At 54.8% G+C, this 17259-nt stretch overlaps 7 protein-coding genes across 7 annotated transcripts; 4 read left to right on the plus strand and 3 right to left on the minus strand.

The window, feature by feature from the left end:
- Positions 1–104: 104 nt before the first annotated feature.
- Positions 105–1013, minus strand: RHO25_008329 (uncharacterized protein; the record flags this gene model as incomplete). The annotated part of the gene is made up of 1 exon (XM_023600462.1): positions 105–1013. One exon carries the CDS (start codon positions 1011–1013, stop codon positions 105–107), a length of 909 nt encoding a protein of 302 aa, XP_023448931.1.
- A 1013-nt stretch (positions 1014–2026) lies between these two features.
- Positions 2027–5152, plus strand: RHO25_008330 (uncharacterized protein; the record flags this gene model as incomplete). The annotated part of the gene is made up of 2 exons (XM_023600463.2): positions 2027–2158; positions 2273–5152. The coding sequence occupies 2 exons, from the start codon at positions 2027–2029 to the stop codon at positions 5150–5152; spliced, it is 3012 nt and encodes a 1003-aa protein (XP_023448934.1).
- A 962-nt stretch (positions 5153–6114) lies between these two features.
- On the plus strand, positions 6115–7804 carry RHO25_008331 (uncharacterized protein; the record flags this gene model as incomplete). Its single annotated transcript, XM_023600464.1, has 2 exons — positions 6115–6680; positions 6751–7804. The coding sequence occupies 2 exons, from the start codon at positions 6115–6117 to the stop codon at positions 7802–7804; spliced, it is 1620 nt and encodes a 539-aa protein (XP_023449635.1).
- A 263-nt stretch (positions 7805–8067) lies between these two features.
- RHO25_008332 (uncharacterized protein) lies at positions 8068–9212 on the plus strand (the record flags this gene model as incomplete). The annotated part of the gene is made up of 2 exons (XM_023600465.2): positions 8068–8079; positions 8130–9212. The coding sequence occupies 2 exons, from the start codon at positions 8068–8070 to the stop codon at positions 9210–9212; spliced, it is 1095 nt and encodes a 364-aa protein (XP_023448741.2).
- A 734-nt stretch (positions 9213–9946) lies between these two features.
- Positions 9947–12593, plus strand: RHO25_008333 (uncharacterized protein; the record flags this gene model as incomplete). Its single annotated transcript, XM_023600466.2, has 2 exons — positions 9947–10158; positions 10217–12593. The coding sequence occupies 2 exons, from the start codon at positions 9947–9949 to the stop codon at positions 12591–12593; spliced, it is 2589 nt and encodes an 862-aa protein (XP_023449699.2).
- A 457-nt stretch (positions 12594–13050) lies between these two features.
- RHO25_008334 (uncharacterized protein) lies at positions 13051–13592 on the minus strand (the record flags this gene model as incomplete). Its single annotated transcript, XM_023600467.2, has 3 exons — positions 13051–13183; positions 13290–13425; positions 13499–13592. The coding sequence occupies 3 exons, from the start codon at positions 13590–13592 to the stop codon at positions 13051–13053; spliced, it is 363 nt and encodes a 120-aa protein (XP_023449510.1).
- A 565-nt stretch (positions 13593–14157) lies between these two features.
- On the minus strand, positions 14158–16209 carry RHO25_008335 (uncharacterized protein; the record flags this gene model as incomplete). Its single annotated transcript, XM_023600468.2, has 1 exon — positions 14158–16209. The coding sequence occupies one exon, from the start codon at positions 16207–16209 to the stop codon at positions 14158–14160; it is 2052 nt and encodes a 683-aa protein (XP_023449104.1).
- Between the last annotated feature and the right edge of the window lie 1050 nt (positions 16210–17259).

Consider the following 17259-nt stretch of genomic DNA (forward strand, 5'->3'; position numbering starts at 1 on the left):
TGCTTATAGCTTGGTATTGGCGATTGCAGACGTTTACGACTTCTCGTACTGTTACTGTTCTACTTTATCTCGTGAACGTCTAACACTTCATCTATCTTATCTTGTTAAACAGTAGTTACTGACTCTGTCTGCTGTTCTGTAGAGGCTGACTCCTTCAACTGTCGCTTCCGCTCATACCAAGCCGCTATCTCGCGCTCCACGGCTTCCAAGCACTCCTTCTTTCTATATCGCTCCAAATCAGGCCAACCATGCTCGTAAAACACGCGCCGCAACCGGACATGCAGGTCTTCCGAGCCAGGAATAGTTGAGTCCCAAAGTCGTTTGTCGTCACATGGAAACCATTTCAGGCGCAAGAACTGATCCTTCAAAACTTCGAAGAAATGCGGTATCCACCATGCAAACGACGCACCTCGCCATTCGCGTTCGTTCTCTGGATAATCTCTCTCATCAACGACAGCCCGCTCATGGAGTAGATTCGGATCGTTCCAAATTGTATCCGGACAAAAAAGCCAGTAAATATATCCTTCGGCTGTGTCGAGATAGATTGTTGGGTCGTCTGGAGTATTATGGACGAGACTGATAACGTGTGGTGGGACTTCATCGGGGTTGTCTTCGGTCATTGATTTGACTGAACTGGCTTTGTAGCCGTCGTTCATACGAGAGGCGATCCAATTCCAATCTGCGAAGACGCAGGCTGGTGTGCTGTCGATTTCGTCGTAGTGGTCCATTTCGATGTAGGGTAGTTCGCGGAGCAGAGCACACACTTCTTCTGTTTTGCCTAGATTTGTTGTTATTGTTGCGGGGGTTATTTCTGGCCAGCCATCTTCCGGTGGTTCTATGATTCGGGCTTGGTCCATATACATTGTCGTTAAGAAATTGTAGTAGTCTCTAAATGCCTCGACTGTGTCTTCTCGGGAGTAGTTGCTGTATTCTTCGTATTCTTGGTCGTCGTCGGCTTCGTCGTCCTCGCCTTCCACGAATGTGACGTATCCTTCATCATTCTCTTCTTCCATCGTTGTTCTGTGTTCGCGAAAGTTAGCTGGGGATGTGGTAGATAATAGAATATGAAGACAAGTCCAGGCAACGAAACTTTGTCTCACGGTTGCACGACTGTGCCGCAACTCCTCTGATTATGGAAAGGCTGATGATCGACTTGCCAAGGAACTTTGTCGTTGTCCTACAGCAAGACTCCAAGGCTTGGTGTTTGCTCACTGGTACTGTGCTGTGGCTCTCGTACATGATGGAACATGTCCAAGTGGACAAGATCGAGCAAGCTCGAACACGAACGTATGTGGCGATTGGAAGGAATGATGGGCTTTTTGCTAATAGGGCATGTATCGCAGTGGAGGTCTGCAAGCCTGTTTCATCAAGTCGTCACTGGCATTTCAATAGCAAGCAGTATCTTGCGTTGATGGAGTGTAAGACTGTAGAGGGGATCTGAGAGTGAAACGCGATGATGATCGCCCATGCCGTTACTTTTTCCGCACTGTTATCGGCTTATCGCACGCAGCTATGCTTAGCGTGTTTACCGGACATGGCGGAGTGAATGGCAAGGACGAACTCGCACATGCAAACACAAGTAGTTGGTGAATCAGCTCTCGGTGCACACGACATTCTTTTGCCTTCTTCTCGTTGCTTCGAGGCGTGCTTATACAACCGTCGAGACAGTGCTCGCTAGCTTTGTGCCACAACCGGTCAAGCTCGCAACTCGTGATCGACTCCACTTTCCGCCCCGGATTCACGCATCAGCTCTGGCTGCCTGCACGCCTCGTCTTGCCTCTCTCCTCTTCACCACCTCCGCCAGCACTGCTCCAACAACACCTCGCCCACCTGCAAACACCGAGCGGAGCAGGTTCTCCCTCCCTCCCGCCTGCCTCTCGCCTTCCTCCAGCTGCTTCTCGCCGCTTCGAGTCGACGCTCGGCCGGCGCCCGCCAGCAAACGTCATCACCGCCCTTCCAAACACAGCTCCCATCATCCGCACGCTCCGACCTCGACACACCCACAACCTACATCCGCGCCGCCAACATGGCATCAACACACAACAGCAGCGCCGTGTCGCAGGACACGCTCATCACTATCAAGATCAGCGTCAACGAGCAGCTCAAGAAGCTGAAGCTGCCGCTGCGTGATCTGGGCGCCTCCGTGCTGCCGGACAAGGTATGCTCTCGCTCCCCCACCCCGTGCGACACCCGGGCGGCCTCAGCCCACAGCTGAACAACGGCGACCTGGCCATCGAAATCCGAACAATGTGCTGACTCCACCGTGCTACAGCTTCGCCATGTGCTCGACATCAAGCCTGAGCAGCACGTCGTGCTCGAGCGCTTCTCCGACTCCGCCGGCGGCTACATCACCCTCGACCAGAGCAATCCTCAAGTCTTCAAGACACTGATCCGTGCAGCCAAGGCCAAGGGGAAGCTGCGCCTGAAGGCCACCGTGAGCCCTCTCGAGACTCCACAAGAAAAGGAAGCAGTTGAAGTCAAGGTGGCTCCGAAGCAGATGGATCCAGTCATTGTGCGTAGCTCAATGCAACCGGCACAGGTGCTCCGCAGCATCCGCTCACAGCCAAACCAGGCTCCACAGCCACGCGAGTCCGTGTCTCTGGATCAGCGGTCCATTGGCAGCGGTATCTTCCAATTCCGCGATGCCTTGAACAGCCAACAGACGCTCGTTGGCAACGAAGCTCCAGTGCCACGACCATTCCTCGACCAGTCCGCTTTCCTGAACCATTTGGCAGCTCCAGCTATGTCTCAAAAGCTGCCTCTTCGTCCACGCGAATCAGTCGACTCGGCCAAGCGACCCCACCGCGACGACTACTCGGTCTATTGCAACATCTGTGGTGTTGCTACCCCCGATGTTCACTACCACTGCAGTATCTGTGACGATGGCGACTATGACCTATGTCAAGGCTGCGTAGACAGCGGCAATGCTTGCCCAGGCGAGGGTCACTGGCTGATCAAGCGCTTCTCCAAGAATGGCGCATACGTCAACAGCACCACTACACGCCTTTCATCTCAAGAATCGAACGCTGCCCCGGAGGTCGTGGTCGAGCAGAAGAAGGAAATGCCAGGCACGTTCACAGATGATGTCAAGGCGGTTACGGTGGAGACTCGTATGCCAACACGCACTTGCAACAATTGCGTGATCGTGCTTCCGGAACGCGAATTCGTTACTTGCGTTGCGTGTGAGGACTTTGATCTTTGCATCCAGTGCCACGTCGCCGACAAGCACGGTCATCACCCAGCTCACGCCTTCGAAGCTTCGACCGGTGAGACTATGCTGCCCCTGGCATCTCAGACCAAGTTGGCCCCAGGCCGCAACGTTCGCCACAACGCTATCTGCGATGGCTGCGACAAGACTATCTACGGTGTCCGCCACAAGTGCCTAAACTGCCCCGACTGGGACTACTGCAATGATTGCGTTGGCAATGCATCGCTCAATCACCCATCGCATCGCTTTGCGGCGCTGTACCAGCCCATTGCTGACCAGAGCCCAAATGTGGTGCGCCACTTCGGCATCTACTGCGATGGACCTCTGTGCAGCAAGAAGCAAGAGCCATCCTTCATCATCGGTGTCCGCTACAAGTGCACCATCTGCCACGACACGGATTTCTGTGCCTCTTGCGAAGCTCTCCCCGGAAATCACCACAACCGCACTCACCCACTCATCAAGCTCAAGACTCCCGTCCGCCACGTCAGTGTCTCTACCGAGAATGAGAACCAACGCGGTCACGTTCGCGTCATGGGAGACCGCGGTGCTACATCACTCAACGCTCCAGTCACTGCACCATCTCCAGTTCAGACTGTTGCTGAAATCAAGCCTACTGAGGTCAAGAAGGAGGCAGAGCCAATCATTATCCCCGTTAAGAAGTATGAGGCTCCTGTAGCTCCGCTCGTTCAGCCCAAGTCGCTCCTGCCATCGTCTCTGCTAGACGCACGCTTTGTGCGCGACACCATCGCCGACGGCACAGTGGTTGAGCCTGAGACTCGCTTCACACAAGTTTGGACCTTGAGGAACCCTGGTCCTTTCGCTTGGCCAAGTGGATGCAGCGTACGCTACGTGGGTGGCGACAACATGCTCAACGTCGACAACAGCCATCCAGCTTCTGTTGCCGCTATCAACGAGGCCACTGAGAGCAACGTCGTTGGCCGCGAGGTCGGCGTCGGAGAGGAGGTCGCCTTCAAGGTAGTCATGAAGGCTCCTGTCCGTGAAGGCAAGAGCATCAGCTACTGGCGTGTCAAGGCTGCCGATGGCACTCCCTTCGGTAACCGTCTGTGGTGCGACATTGAGGTCAAGAAGGCCGAGCAGAAGGTGGTGCCTGCTGTACCAGTGGCGCCAATGGTTCCACGCATGCCCATTCGTGGTCAGAGTGGTACTCGCGCTACTGTGCCACTGTCACTGCGTGGACACCCACCAATGCCGTCAGAGCAGCCACCCGCGTACAACAGCATGGACGGTATGAACCTCTCTGCCCGTCTCGCCGTTATGCGCGAGCAGCAGAAGCAGCGTCGCGAGCAGATGCTAGCCGCACTCAATGCCCAGCGTGAGCAGCTCGTGTCTCAAGGCTTCAAGCGTGAGGATATGCCAGGCTGGGTTGGTCAAAGCAACCCGCAAATGGGCAAGGATGCTCTGCGACAGCGCGTAGCTCACATCAAGGCGAACATTCAGAAGACCCGTGACGAGCGTGAGAGACTGCAAGCCGAGCACGCGAGATTCGAAGCCGCGGCCGCCGAGAAGAAGGCCGAGGAGCAGACTGCCAAGGTCAAGCAGCTTGTCCAGGATATCGCCGAGCAGGCGGAGGCTGAGGTTCAGGCCGAGCTTGAGCGCAGCCAGATGGTCTTCCCCAAGCTTGACAAGGAGAGCCCAGCTAGCAGCACCTACGAGTCGGCCACGAGCAGCTCGCACAAGGGCAAGGCGGCATACGTTGAGAACGAAGACGGCGAGGTAGAGCGTTCTGCTACTCCAGCTCAAGCCTCGACTGCAGCTCCTGTTGTCACTTCGCCTTCCTTTGCCGGAGACGACTTCGTCGACATTGACGATGAGTTGGAGGTTCTGAGCGCCAACGACGAGGACAGCGAAGATGATGGCTTCTTGACCGACGAGGAGTACGACATTCTCGATGCTTCTGATCATGAGACTGTTGCTTCCCGCTAGGTGGACATCGCTCCCCTGCACGCAGACTGACACATTACGAATCACACAAGAAGCGAAGACGAGCAAAAGCCTCCTGGCGCTCCCCTTTTAAGCAGAAATTGACACGCAAATTGTTTCATGGGTTTAGGTTTGGGACGGAAACGGACATGGCGAAGGTGGCGCAACGGTGCTGGGGTTGGACACAGTACTCTTGCTCCGACGTGCTACTACGTGCTTGTACTCTAATAGGACAGTAACGAATTCTCATACGACTTGTTGTACATTTCTCGTCTCAGATCTTGTAAGAAGTGCATGTTGTGACAGTCATGACAGCTTGGGTGCACAGCCCTTCGTCCCTGGTGACAGTCTCGGGTTGCAGGCGAAGTATCCTTCGCACAACTTCCAATGCCACGACGTCGACCTGTCCTCGCACATTGCCACAGTGTTCCCTGCACACTGCTGCTCGACCCATAGGTTGACAAGACGTTGATACCGAACTCGATAGGCCCATCACGGCATGTTCTCCACCAAGTTTGTCTCCGTCGATGTTTTGACGCCCTCAACGATGATAACAGAGCTGCAATTAGGACGAGATGTGGAGAGAACAGAACGCTTGCGGTTCACGTAGAGTACACGAAGAAGTTGCGGCCCCGTGCTCGGAGGTAACCGCATACCAGTACAGTTGTCTCCTGTGCCCAGTCCACTGCGTTGCTGCAAGGGCGAGTGTCCATGAAAGTGCTCTAGAACTGAGGAACTACAAATTTGCACAGCAAATGCCGTGCTCCGAGGCTCAGTTGCAGCAGGCGGTTGCAACTGAAGAAGCAAGTTCGATTTGCGCTCATGCTCAGGTACGGCAGTCACTGCTTGGGTCACAGCAGCCTCCGTTTATGCCTTCCCAGTCCCACGCGTAGGTGCTTGGTACAGCGATCGCGTTTCTCCAACTTCTTCTTCGAATCATTTCATCACTCTACCTTGTCCACAAAATGAAGTTGCCTTGGGCGGCTCTGGCCACACTTCTGGCTGTGGCTCTCGCGAGAAGAGATCCGACGAAATGGAATAGGAACGAGGTATCGCATCACTTGCCACGGCAAGCGCCCAATTCCGACCCTCCAGACTACGGGAACTCTTCTTCATCTGGAACCCCGATCATCGAGCAGACCGAGGCAGTCAAGAAATTCATCGTAAACGGCACTGCCATCCCAGAAGTCGACTTTGACATTGGCGAGTCCTACGCCGGTCTGCTGCCAATCGGTCCGGAGCAAGACGTCAGCGAACTATACTTCTGGTTCTTCCCTTCTTCGAATCCGGACGCTGGAGACGAGATCCTGATTTGGTTAAACGGAGGTCCGGGCTGCTCTTCGTTGGAAGGATTGCTTCAAGAGAATGGCCCATTTTTATGGCAATTTGGAACTTTCAAGCCGGTGAAGAATCCGTGGACCTGGGTCAATTTGACGAATGTGGTTTGGGTTGAGCAGCCTGCTGGGACTGGGTTCAGCATGCAAGGTGGGACGCCGCCTGCGAGAGATCAGATTGAGGTTGCGAAGCAATTGTTAGTGTTTTCTTGGCGAAGATGAAGCCATTTGTTTCGTGAGTGTATGGTGATGCTGACAATGGTTTAGCTTGGGTTTCTGGAAGAACTTTGTCGACACGTTTGGCTTGAAGAACCGCAAAGTCTTCATCACAGGGGAGAGCTACGCAGGCTACTATGTGCCCTACATCGCTGATGCCATGCACAACGAGACGGACAAGGAATACTACGATGTCGAAGGGATCATGATCTATGACCCCGTCCTGACTGATAACGTGGTCCATGGAGACATCCTCGCCGTGCCGTTCGTGGACCAATGGAGCGGGCTTTTCAACTTGAATGAGAGCTTCATGGAGGATCTTCACAGACGACACGAGTCCTGCGGATACCAGAGGTTCATCGAGGAAGCATACGTGTTTCCACCAAAAGGTCCGCTGCCCACACCTCCACATCGAGATCAGAAGAATGTCAGCTGCCGTCTGGCCGGGGACGTGATAGACGCAGCCCTGTTGGTCAATCCATGCTGGGACCTTTACCACGTCGCCACCACTTGCCCACTTCTATGGGATGTCCTTGGATTTCCAGGTACCCTCGACTACGTTCCCGAAGGCGCGGACATCTACTTCAATCGCGAAGACGTGAAGAAGGCGATCAATGCACCCGATCGCGAATGGGCCGAATGCGTAGACGATGTCTTGAGACCAGACAACAGCCTTCCTTCGGCACAGAGTGTTCTCCCGCGCGTCATCGAGAAGAATCAGAGGACCATCGTCGCTCATGCTGAGCTTGACTTTGTCGTGCTCAAGAATGGCAGCATCATCGCCATGCAGAATATGACTTGGAACGGTGCGCAAGGTTTTTCCAAGGCGCCTGAGGAATGGAATAAATTCTTTGTGCCGTATCATCCGAAGGCGAGCTTGAGTACTTTGGCCGGCGCTGGCTACTATGGATCATGGTATACGGAGCGTGGGTTGACGTTTGCGACGATCGACCTCAGCGGCCATATGGTGCCTCAGTATGCCCCGGCGGCTGCGTACAGGCATGTCGAGTTCTTGCTTGGGAGGATTCCGGACTTGGGCGAGATCAGTGATTTTACGACGCTGAGGGGAGATTGGGGTAATGATGCGACTATGAGGTATTTGTAGGGAGAACTTGGATGCTTTGTATTTGATATGGTGTTCATGTGGCGGGGTGAAGAAGTCCCCGCCTTTTTCGCGCGTCACGGAACGCGAAAATGACACGAATTTCAGCTTCCACTTCTTTCACGCCGCCACTTCCTTATATGGTGAGAAAGCACTTCGTTCTTGCTGTTCGAGAAGAACATTCACGACTTTGTCCTGAGTTACAATCATCATGCGATATCACGTCTACTACAGCGATATAGCGTTGCACGATTACGGCTGATACAATGCCGCCAACGGTAAGGTCATCGATCAACACTTTGTGAACGCCTACTGATGTTGGATACAGACACCGTCGCCGCATCGGTTTCTTCCTGGCCGCAGGCACAAATCGCCCGCCAAGGAAGACAAGAAGACCTCAAGTCTAGGAAGCTCACGAGGCGATGGGTTCGATATACCGTCACACAAGCCAGCACCAAGAGCCAGCCAATTTAATGCAAAGCATGTACCGAAGAACAGAGGAGATGGTTTCGATGGCCCTACACTCATACACAAGCCAGGCTCAAGTCAGTTCGCGCCGACTCCTCGCTTCAGCTCTGGACGGCCAGTATCATCGTTCCATGCTGCCAGTAATGAGCCGTCAGTTCAGCAAGACTTTGCCCAGGCGCTGAGGACTCCTGCAAAAGCTGCAGACGAGGTTGTGGATCCAGCTTCGCAAGGTCATGCTGGTGACGATGGCATGCTAGACCGTGAGGAGGAAGCCGCAGTGCCAACCACGGAAGGAGGCCACGAGCAGCGACAATGGACGCAGGATCTGCCTCACTCCCCGAAGCGTCGCAGAATAGACGACTTGTCCGCCAGTTTCCAGGCTGCCTTAGATACCCCGGCCAGATCTACGATGTTCAAGCATCCGACCACGCCGGCGTCGGCTCTGCGTGCCGGGCCTCAACAGTTCTCTCGCGCATCAAGCATTGCTAGCTCGAGTGCTGACGACAGCACTACTGCTCGAAGACCTGCTTTTCTGCGATCCTCTCTCGCTCCGCCCGAGAACTTCGAGCCAGTTCCTGAAGCTTTCTCCCCGCATCGACGCGGCGAGAAGTTCGTGCCGGGTGGCATGGCGGCCACGTTGCAGCAGTGGGTCATTGAAGCTGGTCAAGCTGCAGCACACAGTAGGCGAGGTCAAGGATACCTTCAAGGCGAGAATTATGTGCATCGTGTCAAGGTCGCGTCGGTTGCTGGGCATGGGCCGATTTTGGTTGAAGGAGTACATCAAGATGAGAGTGAAGCTCGAATATTACTGATCATGGATGGGAAACGGAATTCGCGAAATGTGTCTCCGGACAGCATCGTCGGTATCCGAGCGCCTTGTTGGGAGGTGGAGCTGGATGAACGCAGCTGGATTGTAGGTGTGGATTGGAAGACGTTGGCGTGAGGCTGAGCCATTGTACGAGCAGGTGAGCAGGCATTCATGCTCGAGCCAGGATATCATGATCTCAATTCGCAGACGGGGAAGCAAGCTCCTCGCAAGGATTTCCAGGCAGGCAGATTCAGGAGCCGAGTTTACTGCGCATTGCGTTGCGTAAACAATGCCAAGCCTCGTTGCAAATAGATGCTAGCGGCTGGCCCGAGACATCGATGATGCTCTAGAAGGTGTGTACACCTTCTGCGGAGATTCGGAGAACATTTCAACCTCCATCGGCAAGACATGTGTCGCAACAGCGTGCCACAGGCGAATGACAGATGAAGGACATGCGGTTGGGCGCGTTGTGCGGGACTGCAGGGGTGGAGAAGGCCCCGGCGCGTCGTACCAGCCACCGCGGGCGTGTTTGACAGCCACATTGCTGCAGCTATCTCGACCTTACCACTCTTTCCTCCTCTCCTTGCGCATACCCGCTCTGCATCTCATGTCCGATTGTGCTCTGTGAGACAGCAGTCCTCCTCGCGTGCTGTCCAACGTCGCTCGTTCCAGATCACACCGATTACCGTTCACTGCTGTCAGCAATGTGCTCGGATTAGAGTTGCCGTCTCCAAGCCACCGTTGCGTCAGTCAACAAAACACAGCCTTGCCAGCAACACGTTCGTTCGCACACACTCGACACTACACACATTGCTCGTGCAAGCTGTGACATTCATTTGTACACGGTGGCGGTCGATATGAGCACGAGAATGGCCTCCAATGGCCCCCACGCAGCGGGCATCTTCGCCGACATGACGGTCGATGGACCGGAGATTGGAACGCTGGTGCTCGTGGTGGATCGAGGCAAGAACCTGCCGAACAGAAAGACGATGGGAAAGCAGAATCCATACTGCGCTGCAAGATTGGGGAAAGAAGCACGAAAGACGGAAGTGGATAAGAGAGGAGGGCAGACGCCGCGATGGTAGGTTGATCACGTCGGGAGCGTGGACTCGAGCAAGGCTGACAGAACGACAATGTAGGGACCAGGAGCTGCGGTTTACTGTTCACGACTCGCCGGATTACTACAAGCTCAAAATCTCCGTGTTCAACGAAGATAAGAAAACCGACTTGATCGGAGAAGCATGGGTTGAATTGGATCACATCATCACACCAGGAGGTGGGAAAGGCGATCTCTGGCAAGGTCTGACATGCAAAGGCAAATATGCTGGCGAACTGCGCTTGGAGCTTACATACTACGATTCACGAGAAAAAGCCGAGCCGAAGCAAGAGACCATCTCCATGGCAGACGAGCTGAGACAACAGTATGGGACACTGAATCCTAAGGTCAAGAGGAGACCTCTGCCCAGCAATCCAAATGCGCCAGCCACGACTGATGTGGTAATACCGGACCGGCCTCTGCCAGGCCGAGCGAAGCATGGTCCTCGAGATTTCCAGGTTGCTGGACGAATGGCCTCGGCTCCTTCATCGACGAAAACATTCAACTATCCGCAATCAGAGTCGACGTTGTTTGGGCAGAAGGGGTTGCAGGCGCTTTCGCAAAGTACTCCGCCCGCACCTCAGTCTCAACCAGAGCCTCCAGCGAACCAGCATTACGAGGAATATGAGCGGAACCCGGAGCCCGAGGTGTACGATCCGTACGCAGCAGGGCCAGCGCAGCCTGACTTCTTACCACAATTGGGTCCAAGCGGACGTCAGCGTGGCTCAATGCCTCCTCAGGCTCGCTACGAACAACAGCAATGGCCACAACATCAACCGCAGGCAATGCCTCGGCCGCTGAGCCACGCTGGTATCCCACATTCGCACTCTGCGCCGGCAGTACCAGTCACACATCAGATGGATCCGCAGGCATATGGCGACAGCTATCAGCTTCGAACCGATTATCCTGAGCCGATTCCTGATGTCGACTATCAGTATCAGCAGGTTGCAGTTGCTCGCCAGCGAAGACACGATGTGCCTCCTGGGTGGCAGGAAGAATTCAATGGAGCGAATGCTGAAAGGCAGGCATACGTCGAGGAAGATGTGGAGTCTTCACCGCCACCACCTCCGCCTATGCACAGTCACAGTGCACCCGTGGTGCCCCAGTACGAGTCACATCACAACTCTTCTCCCGTGGCTCGCTATGGCGCTACGCCACCTACTTCACGACAGCATTATGTGCCCAACGCCTCACCTCTGCAAAGCATTGAGCGTGATTATGGCCCTCAGCAAACGCCTCCAAGCCAGAGCCGACCACGAAGAGGCGAGTCTTTTGACGAATACGGAGGATATTCCCCATACCAAAGCAGTCATCATTCGACACCAAATTTGTCGTCACCCGTCGGTCAGCAGAGTCCCTCACCCTACGCTAGAACATCTCCGTACGGCAGACAAGTACCCGGGCGCAACAGCATCGCGGAACCTTATGGAACTCCCTCCCGACAGCCTCATCCTTTGTCTCAAGAGGTGTCGAGAGCACGAAGTCCCAATCCATATGGAACGCCTGAGCACCAAATCTCGTACAACCACTACGACCAGGGTCAAGATGGCTCAGTTCCGATGATCAAGCCTCGAGCGATATCTCCCGCGCCTCCGCCTTCGAAGCCAGCTTCGTCATCACGAAGTCCGTATAGCTTACAGTTCCCTGTGCGGGCGTTTGAGTCGTCAGATGCAAGCCCACTGTCAACCTCTGCTGCGAAGGTCAAGGCTGCGACGTTGCCACGAAAGTCGGTCTCACCTCGGCCATCGATATCAGGCGGTGCCTCCTCACCAGCGCCTTTCTCACCGGATGACTTTGGGGCACACAATCCCGCTGCTCCGGCAAATGATCCGGCATCACGTAACGGACCTATCGTGGGTTGGCATGGTCAGGAGATTGATCCCTCCGATCATCTTCCTGTCGATTCTTGGGCACCTGAGCCTGTCAAGAAAACACCCACGAAGACTTACGGGCTCGGCCGAGAGAAAGAATTTGGACCTCGCAGTCTCTCCAAGGATACTGTCATCAATGTCCGCATGAAGCCTGGGACCAATATTCCAGAGCAACAAGCAAGACCAGCCACATCGAGCAACAAGATCCGCGGTGTACTGAAGAAGGCTCAGCCACAGGCTCCACGATATGCTTCTGAGCCGCCAATGGACCTGCCGAGACATCACGACAATTACTCTTCTGTTCCTGATCCTTATGAGCAACAGCAACAGCAATTCTCTCGATCATACCGTGAGGGTAGTCCTGCAGCGTATGGCCCTCCTTCCATTCCTCCCAAAGTTCCGCTGTCACACTCCCCTGGGGGAGTATATACCGAAGATGCGCTTTCAAGAGAAATCTCTAGCATCGATATTGGGGGGAGTCGGACGAGGACTTCGGGGACGGCGTTTGTGCCTGTGAGAAGTCATCGGGATCGCAACAGTTATTATTGATTGATGCATGATGGGATGAACGAATCTTGAATTGTTTTGTATAACATGGGTAGAGCACTTGGCAATTGGTTTGCATGTGACGCTGGCGTTGGGTTGGGTATGGCATGGAAAGATGGCTTTTTGTATGTGCATTTGCATTGCGATACGAAAGGTTGATGCATTATGGCATTGAGAAGGAACGTAGATGGGATGAGTGTTGTATCACCAATCAATCATGATTAGAGCAACTGCCGTCAAAATGTCTCCGCTGCCTCATGTGAACAGAAGACATTCATCATTCTTCGCAAGACTGAACAAGATTGGTGATGTGTGTGTCATGTGTGCCATTTTTCATTCGAATTTCTTATTCAAGCCATGATCACGTTGAGACATAAGTCTCTCACAAGAGAGTCGTTCCTCATCTCGATGTATCCCAATGCCATCTCTTTCTTTTTTCTTCTTGAGATCACAGATCCCCTCAAGGCCTCTTCGTCTCCCCACCCTGCCTCACATTCTCCCGAATATCATTATCTCCGCCTCGGTTCGCTGCGTCAATTGCCGCTTTATCTTCCGGTCCGCCGGGGCCTTCGAAGTCTTTGGCTTTGGTTGGTCTGTGAGATTACACATTTATGTTAGCACAGCGGGAAACCTAACCCTCTTCTCTATGACAAGATAGGGTTGATGGAAGGGAAGGAGGGCAAGCTAGTTTTGACTCACTGGCCGGTCTCCTTATTAATACTTCCGCCCTCATCAAGAGGAATCTCGCGGTTGTCTCCTGCACCTTGACCACCGATTTTGACGGTTGCGCCGGGGAATTTGGTTTCTACGTTTTCGTTTACGCCGGAGTCGTTGACTGTCATTCCTCACTGCATTAGAATGGTCTGGAAAGCGTAACGGGCAGTGGGACTTTGGTGCGTGAAGCATACCTGAATCACTAGCATTCTTCGTGTTACCCTTCGCCTCCTGCGAGTTGAGATCACGCTCAGCTTGCTTTGCGATTTCCAATGGGTCTTGAGACATTGTGGTAGTATTGGTAGTCTCGGGGGATTGATGGACCGGATTGGAAGTACGGCTGAGTTTTCTGGTATGCGAGCCGAAGAACGGAGCTATTTTGGCGGTTGGTGATGTGAAAGTTTGGGAAGAGTGTAGATAGGCCGAGGATGGTCAAGAGAGTATATATTGCTTTGCAATGGCTGTTGAAGAAAAGTGGTGCTTGAAGGTCTCTGTGGTGGGTTAATGATGAAGCTCATTGATACATGATGTCATGGTGATGGTCTTCGTGAGGGCGATGGTCGATGAATCGTCATGCAGGTACCGAAAGTCATTGCTCACCATTTGTCGCGTGCTTCTGCTGTCATCGTTTCCACTGATCTGTCGTGTAGTCTTGCTTACCCGAAAGCGCAAGTAGATGTTGGACTGACGTGCTGGAAATTCTGTTCTGTATACACTGTCGTTGACATTGCTTGGCGTTGTTGCTCAAGCTTATAAACTTTGTAGCGTTATGTACTGTTTGCCCATGGTATCTCGTGTAACTCCGGGCGCCTTGCTATGTCATTATCAAAAAGTCAAGCAGTTGTTGTTCATATTAGTCGTAGAGTTCTCGTTCGCTTGTGACACCTTCGAAGGAGAAGCGTTTGTGTTTGGTCTCGTCACGGGCTTCAGCACTTTCTCCTGTTTTTACTACGTCCTCCGGGTTGATTCGTCGTGGCTCCCGTTGCCCTTCTCGAGGGCCCTCTGGCGTTGTGGGTGTGGTCGATACAATGCCATTGTAGACCTGCTCACGATACTGCAGAGCCTCCTTCTCGCTTAAGGCTTTCCCGTCCTTCTCTCGTATCGCGGGCATATCGCCGGGCATTTCGTAGACATGGCGCTCTCGGCTGTCTGCTTCGCTGACCGTCTCTGATATTGGCGAGAAGAGAGCGCCACTCTGTGAACTTGAGTAAGTGCCATACCCAAAACCAGGAGTGGTGGGAGTAGAGAGTCCCGCAACGCTCATCACGTATCCAGGACTGGATGGATGCACAGACGTTGGTGTCCGAGGCGCTGCACCTTGTGAGGATAGCAAGCGCTTGTTGTCGCTGTAAGCTGACGCGGACGTTCCGTCTAGCTCTGCCTTCCGATATTCACTCCCGCTCCTCGTAACCTCAACTTGAGTACCACTGTTGGAATCGGAATCGAGTTTCTCATTTGCCGCCTCTCTGGCTGCCGCCGTGCGTCTCCTTCGCCGGACCCAGAACAGCAACAGGACTCCGACCAAGGCAACTGCTGCCACGGCGCCTACAGAAACGCCAGCAATAGCGCCAGTGGACAAGCTGGATGACGCCCCATCATCACCGCCCGATGGGAGTCTATCCGACTTGATACTTGGAATGATCGGCACCAGGTGCTGCTGTGGAGACTGACTCCACAGCACTTGCGAGACATTGAACGTCGCCGACTCCCAGTCTACAGCAAGATAGGCCTCCTGCAGGAAGGCGCGGCCCAGAGTGTATTGGGTGTCATTCTGAGCGCGCTGCAGTGGGAAGTAGCGCGTGTTGTTGACCAGGCCCTTGTAAGGTGGCTTCGCAGTGAGGTCGAAAGATGCATATGGAAGGGTGATCTTGACGGTGGGTTCGGTGAAAGGATTTTGTGCCAGTGTAAAGGTCACAGTCGCGTTCCGCTCCAGCAAGGCATCGTGAAGCGTCTCATTCACCAGGTAGAGGTTGGTAGTGTTGTCGTAGACGATGCCGAACTCGAGCTCAAAGGCCTGGCACGCTTCGACGGGCAGCCATATCTCGGGCACGGTGCTGTCAATGTACGCATACACCGGACTGGGGAGAAGCTCCGTCGCGATGGGTGAGGATTCCGTATCTGAGGGGGTCGCGATCGAAGTGATGGCCACCAGAAGGTCGCGTTCGTTGTCGGCAGCGAAGGTGAAGACGAGATCGTTCTCCACGAACCGGGATGTGTCGTAGCCGCCAAGGGTGAGCGAGGCCAGAACACCAGTGAAGCGGTATCTCGCCCCGGCGGTGTAGCCAAACGACAGGCTGGGAATGTGCTTCTGCTCCTTCAGCAGGGTCATGTAGCTGGGCGAGCCATTGTCGAAGGAGGTGAAGTTGGTGGGCTTGGGATTCACGCCAAACACGCCGAGATAGAAGTCCTCGACCGCAAAGCCTCCCACTGTCGTGTTGAGCAGCGTCGGCCCGCCCTCGCCCTGTCCTCCCAGACCGACGGTGTCGTAGCCGTAGATGGCGTTGCCGCCATAGCCCAGGTTCTTCTGGATCCACAGGTCGTAGATGCCCTTCTCCTCCCACGTCGACGACTCGTTGCTCTGGAAGATCCAGCCTCGCGACTCGGCGCACGCTTCGTAGTCTGCGGCCGCCTCGCAGCCCTGCGGCAGCACTACCCACGTCTGGTACGAGGCCGTCGACACCAGCGTGCGCACAAACTGCTGCGGCGTGCCGACGCGGAGGGTGAAGGACGACCACTCGCCGTCGATGCCATCCCAGTTCTGGTCGGGCGTGAAGGCGATGGGCGCCGGCGTCGATGCGACTTCCTCGTCGGCGCGTTCGTGGAGGTGCGCGGCAGTCGCGCGTGCAAAGGCAATGGCCCGGAGCGCGTGAGGCAGGAGCAGCAGGTTCCTGAGGAAGCAGCCCATGGCCGCAGCGGCATCGGAAGTCAGTCGGCAGGTCGTCTTCTCTCACTCTGACTCCAGGCATCCGTCAAGCGCTTCCAAGTTGCTCATCCACGCTGCGTGTGCGTCTGCTGCGTCTGCATACCAACGACGGATGACAACAACGACAGCAGCAGCATCGCCCAAGGGACGGCCGTCGAATACGGATGGCTCAGCCCTCGCCGCAACCCGATCGTCTCGCGGCAGTCCCAAGGTGCCGCCCAACGACTTTGCTTGGCCCAGCGGGACGCCAAGGGCGATCCTCCGACGCGAGCAACAGCTGCAGCGCGCACTCTCGGTGCACTCTACGATGATATGCGGCGCGCGTAGCGATAGGCGGACGGACACGTCTCGCGGCGTGGCAAGAGAGCGATCGTGAAGGCTACGCGTGGCTTCCACTGAGCTGTCCATGGTAGACGAACGCTACGCTGCTATGCAATGCATCGTGCTGCCGTAACATCCACTACGCGAAACGCGAGGGATTCCTTCGAGCACTGAAGCGACGCGAGAACCTTGCGTGCTGACATCGTTCGGCACCGCGACACACGTTTCTGGCATGCGTTCGCGGCGACATCGACTTCCTCGCCAGACGAACCAGCCACGCCGGCTTGCGGGCAACCGAAGGATGTCTTCTCGCCAACGCCGCCCAGCCCAGCTCCAGCGCCAGGACTCCCGCCAGCACACACTCCTTCGCCGGCCCTGCCTGCCGACGACGCACCTGTCGCCTACATCCTCGATTCTCCTTCCACGATTTGACTGAAGAGCTGCAGGTGCTTACAGAGCCCGAGGATTTCCTGACCACAAACTTCGCTACCGTCGCTTTGGCAGACCCTTGCTGTGCAAGACTCGTGAGCATGTGTGCAGAATCAAGAAAGAGAGCGCTAATGCAGTACGACCGGCCCGCGTTTCCAATTGTAGACCTTTTCAATTGCCTTTCTCGACCTGCGAGGGAGTACAAAGCACTCACACCTTCATGCAGCACGCGCAAAAAATCCCAATGAAGCCGTGTCTACGCAAGGGCAGCACGAACAGAGA

The sequence above is a fragment of the Cercospora beticola genome, chromosome 5 (genome assembly GCF_033473495.1).
Source record: "Cercospora beticola chromosome 5, complete sequence".
NCBI classification, from domain to species: Eukaryota; Fungi; Ascomycota; class Dothideomycetes; order Mycosphaerellales; family Mycosphaerellaceae; genus Cercospora; species Cercospora beticola.